The sequence below is a fragment of the Gymnoscopelus braueri genome, assembly GCF_963280865.1.
Source record: "Gymnoscopelus braueri genome assembly, chromosome: 14".
NCBI lineage: Eukaryota > Metazoa > Chordata > Actinopteri > Myctophiformes > Myctophidae > Gymnoscopelus > Gymnoscopelus braueri.
The window spans coordinates 37,605,703-37,620,229 of record NC_137619.1 but is presented as its reverse complement, the minus strand read 5'-3'; the positions used below and the strand labels follow the sequence as shown (position 1 = coordinate 37,620,229).

General features: G+C 41.0%; 1 protein-coding gene across 4 annotated transcripts in view; it reads left to right on the top strand.

Annotated features, from left to right (window-relative positions):
• Window positions 1–1,543: 1,543 nt before the first annotated feature.
• Window positions 1,544–14,527, top strand: part of lyst (lysosomal trafficking regulator) — an 86,687-nt gene continuing 73,703 nt past the window's right edge. For 2 of the 4 annotated variants that reach the window (XM_080450437.1, XM_080450436.1), the window contains exons 1-2: window positions 1,544–1,627; window positions 3,218–3,568. In XM_080450437.1, coding sequence (XP_080306563.1) covers window positions 3,446–3,568 — 123 coding nt within the window. In that variant the 5' untranslated portion in view covers window positions 1,544–1,627; window positions 3,218–3,445. Of the gene's footprint in view, window positions 1,628–3,217; window positions 3,569–12,251; window positions 12,354–12,676; window positions 12,824–14,527 lie in introns of those variants that run through there. The other 2 variants (XM_080450439.1, XM_080450438.1) reach the window with 2 other exon arrangements.

The window sequence follows — 14,527 nt, the reverse complement described above, 5'->3', positions numbered from 1 at the left end:
GCCTGCACTTTATGCTCTGTAACTATAACAGTGTTTTCCACAACACTGGATCAGGACACATGCATATTTGGGTTGACCCATTTTTATTGGTCGTGAGCCTTTTTTTCCTCTTTTTTTTGTCTGCAGAAATAACAAAAATATTAAGATAAAACTTTATTCAAGAGAATTTCAGAAAATGTCTAAAAATATTCTATAAATATAAAAAAAAAGTAAGAAATAGTGAAATGAGCATAACTAGATCTGGCTATTTTCACAATTTTAGTTAATTCATAATGTATTATTATAAGTCTGGGTCTCAGGGTTACAACAACATTATTTGGGGATTAGGGAATGCCTACTGATTAGGTTGGTCCTTCACAGAGCACCATGGAGCAAGAGGAGCTTGAAAATGAACAAAGACAAATTCTTTCATTTTGGGAATGGCATTATAGGCACATGACATTATGCAACACATTGTGAGCTTATAGATCGGCTATTTTATAAATTTTTTAATAGGGTTTAAGTGGTTAATAATCACTTCTGGTTGCTTACTGATAATCATTCCCATCACCTTTCATGAAAATCCAGCCATCTATTCTTTTCATCCAATTTTCATTTATAACATATGTTGCACAGTTATACACATCCACTCACATACACACATATACGCTTACACAAGCACAGATATAAAACAATATGATTTTTTCTACTGTTTATTTTCCCTACAAAATATATTGTTTACAGTTTCCCTTCAAGTAAGGCCAATGGTCCCAGTTTAGTATTCATGTATGGTTCCCAGAGCTGGATAGAATCATTCAGTTTACCCCAAGCTATGTATTTTAATCAAAACCAATATAGTTCATAAGCTCCCTTTACCACACATTGGAGCATCCATGGTTTTCCAGTACAGTGCAATATGTCTCTCCTGGCTTGAAAAAGTCCCAGGAGAGTCTGGTTTGTTGTCTGTAAAAAGTATTTTGGGTTTATTCCAAACACACAAAGTTTGACTTTAAACATCTCCAACAGGCATTTTGTGTAATCTCCAAATATTTAGTACAGACATCCGGGATATTACCCAATATGATAAAGTTTGACAGATTAAACAGATAAAAATACCAAAAATAGCAGATCTACAATTTAAGCTGAAGAACGCTTGGCATCATGGCACTTAGCAATTGTAGATTTGCTATTTTCAGTGCATGATGCAGTCATATGACAAAGTATAAATTACGCATTAAGTAATTACAAGCATAAGTACATTATAAGTATTGACAGTTTACGTGGTTAAATGTCTGATATTCCAACACACACTGATGATAGTGCTCTCAAACAAGTCTGGAGCTATCTATGAAATCTATGCAAAAGTCTAATCTGCAACACAATTCTATAATAATATGTAGTGGGGGAGATCCCTGCTTCATCTCTCTCTCAGCTAAGGGGTCCTTGGGCTGAAAAACGTGGAAGACCCAGTAGCTCTGTGGACCAGAGCTAGGTATGGAGTATGAATTAGTGGGAGGAGTTAGAAAGGGGGCGGTGCAAGTGTGACATGGATCAAATGACACACAGCAGCACTTGCTGCTGCTTGACAGACACTGGCTAACGGTAACGGATAGCAGCTTTAATGACACACTGGGGTCGCAATAATAAGGTATGTGGACACAGAGAGAGAAAGAGTATGTCAGTCAAATGTATATGCAGTGTTTTGATGATGGCTGTGTGTCAGTGTCTCTGTGTGTTAAGTTTGTATGTGTGTTGTGTTGGCTCCTTTCAGCTACACAAACAGTTGTGACAGCAGCCAGATGCGATGCATACTCGTGTCATGTATCTCTCAGACACAGGACACTCACACACTTTAAGCTGCTTTTATTTAGACATGTTATTTGGATAATGTTGGACTGCAATGCTGCTGATATTATGGATGTTGGGGTATTAATTATAATATTATTAAACGTTGTCGCTTGCTTGCCTTTTATATTCTGTGTAACCCCGCCACCTGTCAAAGGAGGAACAGTAGACGTATTTGGACTTCCTTTTGGGCTCTTTCAAAATATTGAAATATTTATGGGTCACGAGTAAATTTAAAAAAAAAAATTTTTTATGAATTAAAAACAATTTAAATGATTTTTCAAAAGAATTTCATGAATAATAATACATTTAAAAAATCCATAACTTAGAAAACAAATGTTTAAGAACTAGTGAAAATAGTCGATCTAAGCTCACAGCGCTTAAGCGACACGTTGTGAGCTTGTAGATCTGCTATTTTCACTAGTTTGGGTACTGGGCATTTTCTCTTTTGGGTCTTGGCTCTTGAGCTAAAAGGTTTGGGAACCACTGTGTTGAAGAGTTTCAAAACAGATCACATTTCTGTAGGGTTTTTGCCAGATAAATTATGAATCCCTCTAAATAATCCATTAAATAGTAGGCCTAATGCTGGTTAGGTGCCTGTATGTGTCATGATATTATTTCCTTGAAATAGGTCTTAAGTGTTAAATAGCTTTAGCAATGCAAGGGAGTTTGTTCAGTAACAGGGGTGTCACTGTCTCCCCATCTCTCCAGCTCTCTAGTAAACAGTAAATACATTTTCAGGTAACGATACCAATTTCATTCAATCAGGAGAGAGAATATTTTTATGGAAGTACAACAGTGATTCTCAAAAAAAAAAAATTTAAAGGACCCCCCCCCCCAGTTTGATATGCATGTATACCACGTCCCCTTATTTCATAAGCCTATTTGCCTCTGAGATTTGGAGTAGAAGTAAATGTACTGAAAACTGGGAATACTCCAGTCCAGTGAAGTAAAAAATACCTAAACATTTTACTTGTACTATAGTACTTGATTAAATGTACTTAGTTACTTTACACCACTGGATTTCAGAGACTTGGGTTCTTCATAATAATGTCTGAACCATTTATTTTGAAGGCAGAAGTACTCAGTCGGAAGTTGCGTTGCTTCACTCTACCGGCAGCTAGTCTCGCCAGATGCTAACTAGCTGTAGCTTCACACAATATGCTGGTGTGTTTGGACTGTTCTGTGAGTCAATGCGACAGGAGGAGGACTGTCAAACTTTGTTTGCATGACGGATCAGTTATAACTTATTTCCAAGGAGGAGTCGGACTCTAAATGTGCACTAATTCTGTGTCGGTAAGAGTCAGAGTTGTATGTTTTGTATGCATTTGTCAGCAGCACCACAGTCCTTTTTTGATAGCTGCTCGCATTCATGTTTATCATTTCTCTGCAGAAGGAGCCCAATATAAAAGTGGCAAAACAACAACAACCCTCGCGTTTGGAAAACATGGATCTGCTATGAATGACTTTATAAGTGGAGGCTTTCGACTTTGCATCCTTGGCCACTTGGAGCCTGGAGGACTGGGAAGGATACCAAATAAAAAGGAGCACTTTTTAATTCGTGACTTCTTTCTTGCCACCCATCCCCTGTGTGGTTGAGTCCCGAGTCCTGAGCAAAGACATGGCTAGTCCTAGTCCTAGTCCTGGCCCTGGTCCTGGTCCTGGTCCACATCCACACCTGGCTGAGCTGTCATTCGCATGGGAGAAGTACATGGACTGTCGACTGCAGGGAGCAGAACTACAGGTAAGAAGAACATACAGTGGTTGTTCTCAAACTTTTTCATGTCAAGAACCCCCAAATTGACCCATTATTATTATTAGCCCACGGACCCCCATTTGAAAACATATGCCAAGGACCCCCCCTCCCCCTCATAAGAGAAGATTTTTATTGAAGTACAATGATTCTCAAACATTTTTATTTCAAGGACCCCCCCAGTTTGATATGCATGTATGCCACGTCCCCTTATTTCATATGCCATTTTGATCTCTTGGACCCCAATCTACACTGTAGTATCATCTGTGTTCATTTAACTCTGAGAGTATACAAATGGAACCAAATGGACCCGTTAGGGTCCATTTGGGTCCATTTGTATATTCTCAGAGTTACAGACAGACACACCATTTTTCATTTGGTTCCTATTCATAACTGTCAATGATTTGGCTGGGAACCCCCTCAAGGACCCCTGGGGGTTCCCGGACCCCACTTTGAGAACCACTGCTCTACAAGACACGTGACACAATGCAGTATTCATCATGCACCTGCCTGTGTATATGTTACAGTATGATTGGAGAACCAGTACGATTGAAGAAAGCGCGCTCGTTTTTACCACCCACCCAGCACTAGAGGGAGCCACAAGCCAGGCTTGTGCACAAACATATATGGCCACACACACACACACACACAGTCACACACACACACACACGCACACACGCACACGCGCACACGCGCTCATGCTTTTTTTGGTTTATTGAAAGCAGGACTGTTTAGATACTTTTATTGTGTTCTGGCTTTTGTTTTACTTTCTCCCTGACACACACACACACACACACACACACACACACACACACACACACACACACACACACACACACACACACACACACACACACACACAGTGATCCATGAAAAGAACTATTCTGTCCCTATCGGTTTACAACTCAAACGGCGCTGAGTCGACTAGTGGAGCATCGGCCGGTCAGCGCGGGCACTCGCGCCTGGAGGCGCGAGGGCGCGCTTCCTCGGCCTCAAGCTCCACTAAGTCGGCGCGCCGTGCGTGTGAACGCGTGTTCAGCGTTCCCCTCATAGATATTATGGTTGGAGAGAAGCCTGGAGAGAAGCCTGGAGAGAAGGAGAGGACGGGACGGTTTATTACGCGAGGAGGAGGAGGAGGAGGAGGAGGAGGAGGAGGCTCCTCTTCCTCGCGAGCCTCGCGTAATAAACCCGCGCCTCGCAGCGCCGCGTCCTCCTTCTCCTCCTCGCGAGCCTCGCTAATAAACCCTGTCTCGAAAAGCCCCGCCTCGCCCCGAAGGAGCCCCGTGCCTAAAAACGAGCGCTCTGTCTTCAATCGTACTGGTTCTCCAAACGTACTGTGACATATGTTTATATATATAGTGTATATACACCAGGTGTTATTATATGGTCCATGTAACTTTTCATTTTAAGGATAAATTGGTTGTCATTGTACTGTCAAAATGGTCAGGTTAAAAATAGCAGTGTCAGTGTAAAGTAAACTATGCTCCAGGTGTATTATGCAAAATGGATGAGTAAATAAAGAGAAAAACCTTGTGACAGCACATAGTTGCTGTGCTCTTTCATCAGTGGATAAATGTTGACGTGCAGATTAATCCACAGTAAAACATAAGACGAAACTGAGCTGCCAGCTCAGTTTCGTCTTATGTTTTACTGTGGGTTTATCGGCTTTCAGTCTAACTGCTGTACACTGTGCATCACAGGCACAATCACTACAATCTAGAGAAAGACTAACATAGTTGATATAACGTTGAACGTTCCACGTTATGTTGGCTCCATCCGTGACCTCATCTATGTAACTCATCCCAAGCTATACACTGATATATCTCTTATATAGAAGAGGAAGGCCTGGGTTCACTGCATTTAGAATTAATACCAGTGAATTGAAGAATGTATAAGGCAACAATAAGTAGTATGTGTGTATGTAATCAATGGTATGGTTATATTGAACTGACTGATGCATGCCGTGCAAGGATGAGTTTGACTTACAGTAACTGCAAAGTAGATGAAGCAGGTTTCAAACACGGATTTCACTTTATTAATGTAGGTCTGTGAGTGTGGGTCTTTCTTTCGACCCCCACATCAATCTCTAGGCAGAATGTTCTCAATCTGTAATCCCCGGCAGTCAGGCTGTTGCAGCCCCCTGCCTCCCTCCCTCCCCCCTGGCCCTCTGTTCTCTCTCCCTGTGTGAACTAACAGCAGTCGGATCACGAGACACAGATTAGGATCGCACTGCAGATCCGCTGGTGATGTGTCCTCCACACGTTGATGTGTTTTAGTCTACCCTCTCCCCTCACACTCCACATGCAAAGGCCTATATGTGTATGCACATAATATACTGTATACTCTCACGCAGTCTCTCTATATACCGTATGTATGTACTATATATATGTATATATATATATATATATATCTCACTCTCACACACACACACACACACACACACACACACACACACACACACACTGTGTTCATGTGTAATTGTCTCCGCCAGGCCGAAAGGCATGGCGAGAGAGTATGTTTTACCCCCTGTCTGTCCGTCCGTCCGTCCGTCCGTGTGTCCGTCCATGTGTCCTGTCCTGTCCGTGTGTTACCAGCTAATCTCTGGCACCGTTGGCCCGGTCGCTGCGAAACTGTGCACACACACTCCCTGGATGCCAATTCAGAACCTCTGCCCCAATTTTTTCACATGGGCCTGTTATAGCGCCACCAGGAGGCCGATTTGTGCAAAACCCATTTACTCCTACAGATTGTATCCAAACGTCACGCAAATCAGTACACACTAGTATCTCTATAGTCATGTGATCAAGACGGATTTGTCTGATATTTCATATTCCATCCTGATTGGCTAAGGTTGGCTTCCAAAGTTTGCAGGATTGAACTAAATGCCTCAAATCATGAACACAGCGTGCGATTTCCGTGAAAACTTGCACGCACATTCCCACTAGGCCGAGGAAGAAATGGCACCCTTTTCACATTGGCCTATTATAGTGCCACCAGGTGGCCACAATAACCTACCTGACCTGGCGGAGACCTGTGCTCCGAGGAGCACTTTTTCTAGTTTGTATTTTATTTTATACTACAGTACACAGCTGGCTTTGTGACACAAGTTTAGGAATGGTAGTACTCACAGTTTCTAGTTGCCATGGTAATGGCAATGCTTCCACCATACAAAGCTAGCAGGCAGCTGTAGGCTTTAATTGTCTTTCTACTAATAATACCTTTATGTATATATATTTGGGACAATATGTATAGAGAGACCCTTCTCTCAGAATAATTGTACATGTTCGTTTTTGCTTTGCTGTCACTATTATTGATCCGAGCGTGACTGAAAGCATACACACGCGTGAGAAGGTGATAAAAGTGCCATTGCTGAGCTCTCCTTGTTCTGCTGATCCCTTTACGTAGTCGGATGGGGACACACTGTGACAAGTTGTTGCGCTCACACATGGATGCTGTGACCATTGCACTGTTTGCAGACACTATTTCCTGTTTCAGCGCCTTCTGTCAATCGCATCAGTGAATACCATTTAACCCATTTCAATCCGGGAACGCATCTACTAATGTCTTCTAAATCCTGACAGTTTTCTGAAAACTGTGTGTTGCTATAATATCAGTGGTTCTCAAACTTTTTCATGTCAAGGACCCCCAAAATGTTGCGTACCCCGATCTAAATTATTTTTTTCCAGGGACCCCCCCAGAAGGAAAGATTTGAGTTTCAAGTGTTCGCTTTCAAAAATATATATTCAAAGATTTGCACAAATGTTCAAGATTTTTTTTAAATAGCAGAACTACAAGCTCAGAGCACGGCACTCTGTGTCGCGCTATGAGCTTGTATATCTGCTATTTTTGTAATAGCCAAAGTGTAAAATAATGGCTAAAAAATGAAATATAGCTAAAATCTAAAATGACACCGATGAGTTCCTGGATTGAATGGGTTAATGTCTCTCTGTTGCCTCGGCCAAAGTGGCGGCAGTTTTGTTAGTTTCATCATAGGTCAGCATAAACGAGGCAATATTGGTGTTGCAGCCTCTTGATTTCTCTCTTCCTCTCTTCCTCTCTTACATTTTCTCACGCATACTGTTCTCTTATGCTCTGATCATTGCACCTGCCTTTCTGTGTAGTTGAAGCCCTATATTCATTTTTTTGTCAAATGACAAATGGTGAAATAAAAAGCAGAACTACAAGCTCTATTTTAAAAACTAAAATAGAAAATCTTTGACATTTGCCCAATTATAGAGACGCCAGGAGGTTCATGTAGGTATAATGACCCAACTCTCTGTGTCACACAGCAGAGCAGCAACAGCACCCTGACCCTACTGGCTTTCTAGGCTTACTGTTGGATGCAGTATACTCTGTCAATTTAGCTGAATGGTTATCTGGCTTGGAGCCCAGTGTTTCTCTTATAATTATACAGGCCTGGTGGGCCACCAGGCCAACAAGAACCCGCATCAGGCCAGCAAAACCCGCCCTTGTTATGCCAAAAAAGAAAAAGCCACATACCGGTACTGTAGTACCATTAATTTAGAAATTGCTAATCATTTGTGCTTGGGAGCTTATTATTATGTAATAAATGCAACATACTCTCCTTGTGATCAGTTTGTTTTAAGTCTTGCCTACACGGTGAACAAAAATGTTAACATAACGTAAATATAAATTGAAGACAGACTGCATGCTGTGCCCTCCCACTGCATCATTATGCCATCCTGTGTGCCACGTCTAGTGGTTTTTTTTCAGTACGCGCAACAAGCCTGAGATACACTGGAGCTCAACTAATGCACCCATGCTGTGTTTACTTTTACTTTGAGCTGACAGGATGTTTCAAAACACCAGAGTGAAGCGTTTGCCGTTTGGCACACATTTCTTGGTTCGTGTTAGTGTTTTTGGGGCTTTTTGTATCCTAGTGCGTTTCAAGTAATTCATTGTCAAATGACATTGAGTCCATGGCATTTTTTTTTGAGTAAATCAAGGACTGGTTGAACAGCTAAGCGTTTTGTGTAAAACTGAACAATGAAGACATCATCTTACTGACAGCATCTTACCTCAGCCTGCTGAATGAGCGGACTAACCTTGTAAGTAATATTCTGTAGTTTAGTCTAAAAGCTTTTCATTTATTTTACAGCTCATCAGACTCGTCAGTTTCACTTTGACAGTTTGTCACTTTGAACCTTACCCTCAAACATTTAGTCATTAGTTTGCTAATCTTCTGTTTTAGGTGTCTGCTTTACATTCCTTCTGTAAATCTATGTTTAAAGCAGATTTGACTGTTTGAACAAGGTATGTAGCCTTGCATAACCAGCCTAAACTCTCATGAGCTCAGAAAGCAACATTTGTGGGCTGGCTTTGACAGGTTATAGGGTATTTGACAAAGTGTAAAATTTGGATACAGAGGAAAGACTGATGATTGTATTCTTTAACGTTCAAGCATCTTGCCATCTATATATATGTATATAATGTATAAACTTTATTTATATAGCACTTTTCAAAAACAGGTTTACAAAGTACTTCACATACAATACATAAACAGGAAATATAAATTCAATTCAATAATGGAAATTTAGAAACAAAGCAACAAAATAATGAGACCAAAAATGAAAGTGAAAGCAGAAACTAGCTGACCATTCCTTCTAGCTAAAAGCCATTCTATAGTAGTGAGTTTTTAAAAGACTTTTAAAAGTGGACACTGTCTAATTTGCAAGTTGGTTCCACAGAAAAGGAGCCCTAGCAGCGAATGCCCTGTCACCTTCCGTCACAAGCCTTGTCTTGGGGGGGGTTTTTACTTTGTCTGCTGATCTAAGATTACGGGTGGGTATGTGAGGAGACAGGAGGTCAAAAATACAAATAGGATCAAGTCCGTTCAGTGTTTTAAAAACAAACAACGTAATTTTAAAGTCAATTCTGAACGCTGTCTAGTTTATGCATCCACAAAGTTGATTATTAAGGCCAGTAATTTCTTGCAAATTAGTTGCAAATACAAAAGAAAATGTTCTAAGTAAGCAACTATTTATGTTTAAGTTGTTGATACAACTAGTTATTCCGAGAATACATGGTCCATTGGTCCCTACACCTTTTGCTGAATTAGGTGGCTGAGTTTTGTGTGAAAATTGAGGGCTATGGTCCATGCATGAAGACCATGCAGTCAGGCTCTTGTCTTGTGACGATCATCACACAATTTTTGATGCATGCGGCTGATAATATTTCAGTGTTATCCATGTGCTGCTGTATTTTATGAAAATCATAAGTCTGTGACAGACTGTAACGGCTCACTGGTTCACCACAGGACATGTCCACATTTTATTGTTCAACCCTTAATTTGAACCCTCTCCTTCAAGTCGTTCTTGCTCTGTCCCAATTGACTTCATCATGAATAATTCATCTGACTGTCTGTGTACCTCTCAGAGTCACATTTCCCAACTCTGCTCTGTCCAAGTTCTTTTCCAAGGTTTATTGTGGGCACAAGTCTGATCTGCAACACAAACCCCCTTTGTCCAGTCCACTATGTAAGAGACTCCAAGAGAGTCCAGTTCACTATGGAAGGGAATCCAAGAGAGTTAGTTATGTTGTTGAATTTTTGTTGGAGGGGAAAAAACAGTCACTAATTGCTTTTCCCTGGAAACGGCAGCACGGGAGAGTAAAAGTCATGCATTTTAATTTCCTGCTTAAATTGCTCATGCTTCATTGAGCCTTACTACTGTTGAGTGCAACAGTGTGGACAAATGACACAAACATGCTTGTGGTGTTGTTAACCACTGGATATCTACTGTAATCTGTGTCACAAATACTACTAGTCTATAAAAAACGAATAAAGTCTTATTTGTGGACTTGTTTGCTGCTTGTGTGTGTGTCTTTGGAATGGCTCTGGACATTTCTTCAGATTGTGAGGAAATGTGGAACGTTAGGGGCTCCTCATGACGCTCATCACCCAAATGTCAAATTAGATCAAGAAGGACCTCAACCGGAAAAACATTACATAAGCACCCTGTCCCCTGTCTCACGAGGACAGGATCACATCGCAGCTTCCCCTGCCTCTGTCCAGTTGTAGCTTTACCTAATGACCCATGAAGGCTCGGGAGGCCAGGGAGAGAAGTCTGTAGTGTAGTGGGTGACTCAGTTGCCGACTCATGACCAGAACGCTCATGATCAACATTGTGGATCAAGAACTATATAAAAGCAGCATAAAATTAAAGTCACAGCTATCACAATGATGAGCGTTTGAGGAACCTTGAAATCATACTCAGGCTTTGAAATCCACATCCTCTTGAGTTGCAACTACGTGTAGGATGACCACAGAAGAGAAAAACCTGAACTAGTAAATAAACAAGCTTTTTATTTGTTTAGACTTTTAATTAAATAAATGTATTTAATTGTGCGATTCATGGGTAAACTGTTTATTGTATATTCAATCCCCAGGCACTGGCAGCAGTGGCTAGCCCTTGACCTCGTACAGCAAACAATTTAACATATGATATTACAGGAAATTAGAATGATGTGATTGTATTACTCACCACATGATTAGATTTGTGCATTATAAGGCCCGTCCTATAGTCCCAAGTGTGTGGAAGATAAATAATAAAGTAAACTTTTCCACAACCACAGAGCAGCGGTGTCACACCTCCACTCCATCTATAAAATGTCTGTCCTCTTTTTTTTTTTCTGGCAGTTTTCTTTTTATTAAATGGGAAGCATTTTCAAAGTCTGTGCACTAACTGGCTATACCACCAGGCACCCGGTCCCTGATCAGCTGTTATTTGAAAGAAAGTTATTAGGAAAGTGATTTTTTTTTCTCACAGAAGGTCGCTTTTGTACTTTCAGCTGAATTCATACAGAGGTGAGAATGTAGGCGCTATCAGTCAAATTTGGAGACGTCTAGTTTGAGGTTGCATTTGGGATTTACATGTTGGGTGGGTACACATAAGGGCTCCTTCCCAAACTAGGGATGTGCAAAAGAATTTTAGAAAGTGTGATAGCCTGTGTGTGTGTGTGTGTGTGTGTGTGTGTGTGTAGGAGGGGGGGGGGGGGTGTATTGCTTCATGCAAAAATCATACATGCAAAGGTCATGTACACTACATACCTGCTACTACACATGCTATCTCTATATATGTACGGTACATATCTTAGATTTTTATTTTTTATCCGTTTCTATCCTGTTTATCTTTTCTCTCCTGCTCTTATTCTACCTCTATGCTCTCTCTTCTCACAAAAACTACAAATTACTATTTTTTTACACCTGCAAACCTGTGAAAAAGTTGGTTCTGAGATTGAAATGTCACGTCCGGTGTGAACCCAACAAGAACAAAGTGACTTGTTTCCAGTGATTCCAGCTACGTGGTTATTTTTATCACGTCCGGTGCGAACGCACCTTAAGGTGTTCAGGATGTCATAACAGAATATCAAAGCACTTACTTGCTTACAGAATTTGGTCTTGGAGCAGCACTGTGAGGAGTTGATTAGCGTACTAAGCTCTATTAATCAGTATTGGCAATCTCTCCGTTGTCAAATCTCACCAAACCCTTGGCTGTGGTTCGTGTGAGAACACAGTACTATGAGATTAGAGCCTCGGAGGGAAAAAAACACCTCACTGCTTGAGTGTTATCTCTAACCACTTAGTTTCACTTTTACTTTGTGTAAGGAGAAAACACTTCAGGCATTGTGGGATTTATTTCAGGCAGTGAGTCAACTTGTGTTGAGATCCAGCAGGTACGCTGACGGCAAAAGGGAATACATAGCTTATCGCTGAATATTTAAGACTTTTTTTTCTCCTTTTTGTTTCTACAAATAGGTAAGAAGATCATTTTTAAGCAATCAGGTTTATTTCAAGTGATGCTATTGAAGTAAGGCTTCTACCTGCTGCTAAGCTTTGTTATTCATTAATCCACTCACAAAGTAGATCTATTAAGATCTAAAATCTATTCTGCAAACCGCTCCCCTTCCTTTACCTTTTTATTGTCATCTGATGTACCGTAACATTCATTTCTCTCACCTGTTATGTTCTTATCAAGCTTCCATGTTTTGCCCCCTGTCCTCTCGTCTCTTCTCATCCATGCATTTCTCTTTCTCTTCCCCCCCCCCTCCCTTTCCTGTCTCCTGTGTGATCTTGTCCAGCCCCCTGGTGTGCAGTGACCCTCCCTCTCCCTCCCTTGAGGTAAACTCACTGCTGACCCAGGGGGGGGGGTGGGGGGCGGGGTTCCCTCAGCTGCTGAAGCCCCACCCTCTCTGCCCCCTCCTCCTCCCTCCTGCCCACTGACTCTGGTGAGTGTGTGGCTGTCTCTCTCTCTCTCTGCACACTGTACTGTCTGTCACTGCTCTGCATCACAACAATTGTCACCCACTGTAAGATGTTTTGGGGATGCATGTCATGCAAATCGTTGCTGTCGGGCAGGAACCTTTTTTATTTTTTTATTGTGCTCCTTTTCCTCTAAGCACCTTAACGTCCATTGTCTATCATGCACAGTATAAGTATAACATGCACAGTATACAATACATTGCTGCTATGCTCAGGCACCTTAGTTTAGTTTTTTTAGTTTTTTATTATCTCAGGTAATTTGTAAATATGTAGATAACTTGTCTGGCCTTCTGTTGCTCTCTTGTTTTGATCTCCTTCCCACTTGCCCCCCACCCTCTTCTTCTCCCCCCCCCCCCTCTTCTTTCTATGGAAACTAACGTTGCGATGGGAACGATGTACAAAAAAGAATTTCACCCACTTTTTTACCTTGTAAACCTGTGATGTGACAATAAAACTGATTCTGATTCTGATCAATACAATGAAACAATGAAACATTTCATCTTTTTATTGGGTTTTTTTCCTCATAAATTCTAGGTTTTAAGATTGTATTGTTACATCTGGTTTGCAATTAGGCTACATAAGAGTACAATTATTTTGTTTTGGTTACTCAAACATTGTTGCAGCAATGATAAACATAAAACTAATGCCCTATTTTTTGGGCGGTGAAACCGCCCCTATATGTGAGGTTTGGACCCCCCCACCCATTGCACCCCCCCAACCCTGCGCTGTGATTGGCCACCATTGTACCCCCCTAACCCTGCACCGTGATTGGCCAATCACAGTCTATTCAGGACTGTGATTGGCTAGTGAAACATGACACATGTGCATAGCCCTATAAATAGGACTATGCACTTAAAAAAAACACTTATGGGTTTTTTTTAAGTTAGGGGTGTACAATGGTTGGTCCACAATATTACTTTTCTTTAAGTGAACTTCCATCACTGTGATGACCACTGTGACCACACCGCCCACTTCACACTGGGTGTGATTTTTTTACTTTGTTGTATAACCGCGTTGTGAAAAAGTAGGAAAAATAGCCTATCTAAGTCTGTCTGGGTTTTATGATTATTTAACCAATGAAAAGTATTTACAAGAGCTTGTGACTAAATAATATCTACATTGGATCCATTGGAAGCTCAACGCATGCAGGTTCTTTTCTTCCATTTTCTGAAAAGTAACGGTTTTACTTATGTAAGCTTTCCACCCCAACGATCATGTAAAATGCATCGTAGTTGGTAATCCTGGTTGGTAATATTACTGGGTGTCTGTATTTGTTTGAACTAGGCAAATACACCAAAGAAAAGCACACACACTCACACAAAGCCTGTATAAAACTCATTTGGATGTATTGATTTTTACAGCCCAACGCTAACTCTGAATTGCCATACAAACACAGGAAATCAAATTAGTTGATCTTCCACTGTGGTTACACAGAGGAAGGAAGCTGACTCACTCACTCACTCACTCAACTGCTAAACAGTTTCAATATTAGAGTTCAGTTGTGCCCCTACTCTACTGTACATTATGACATTTGGCAGCCAATGGCAAGCTTTGACTTAAACTGAAAGTGGGGAATGAGAGCACTTGTAACCAGTACTTGTAACCACACGCAAAGTGAGAAAATACAGAAAATGTCATGGACAAGTACTGTATGGGCACTTCTGCAAAAT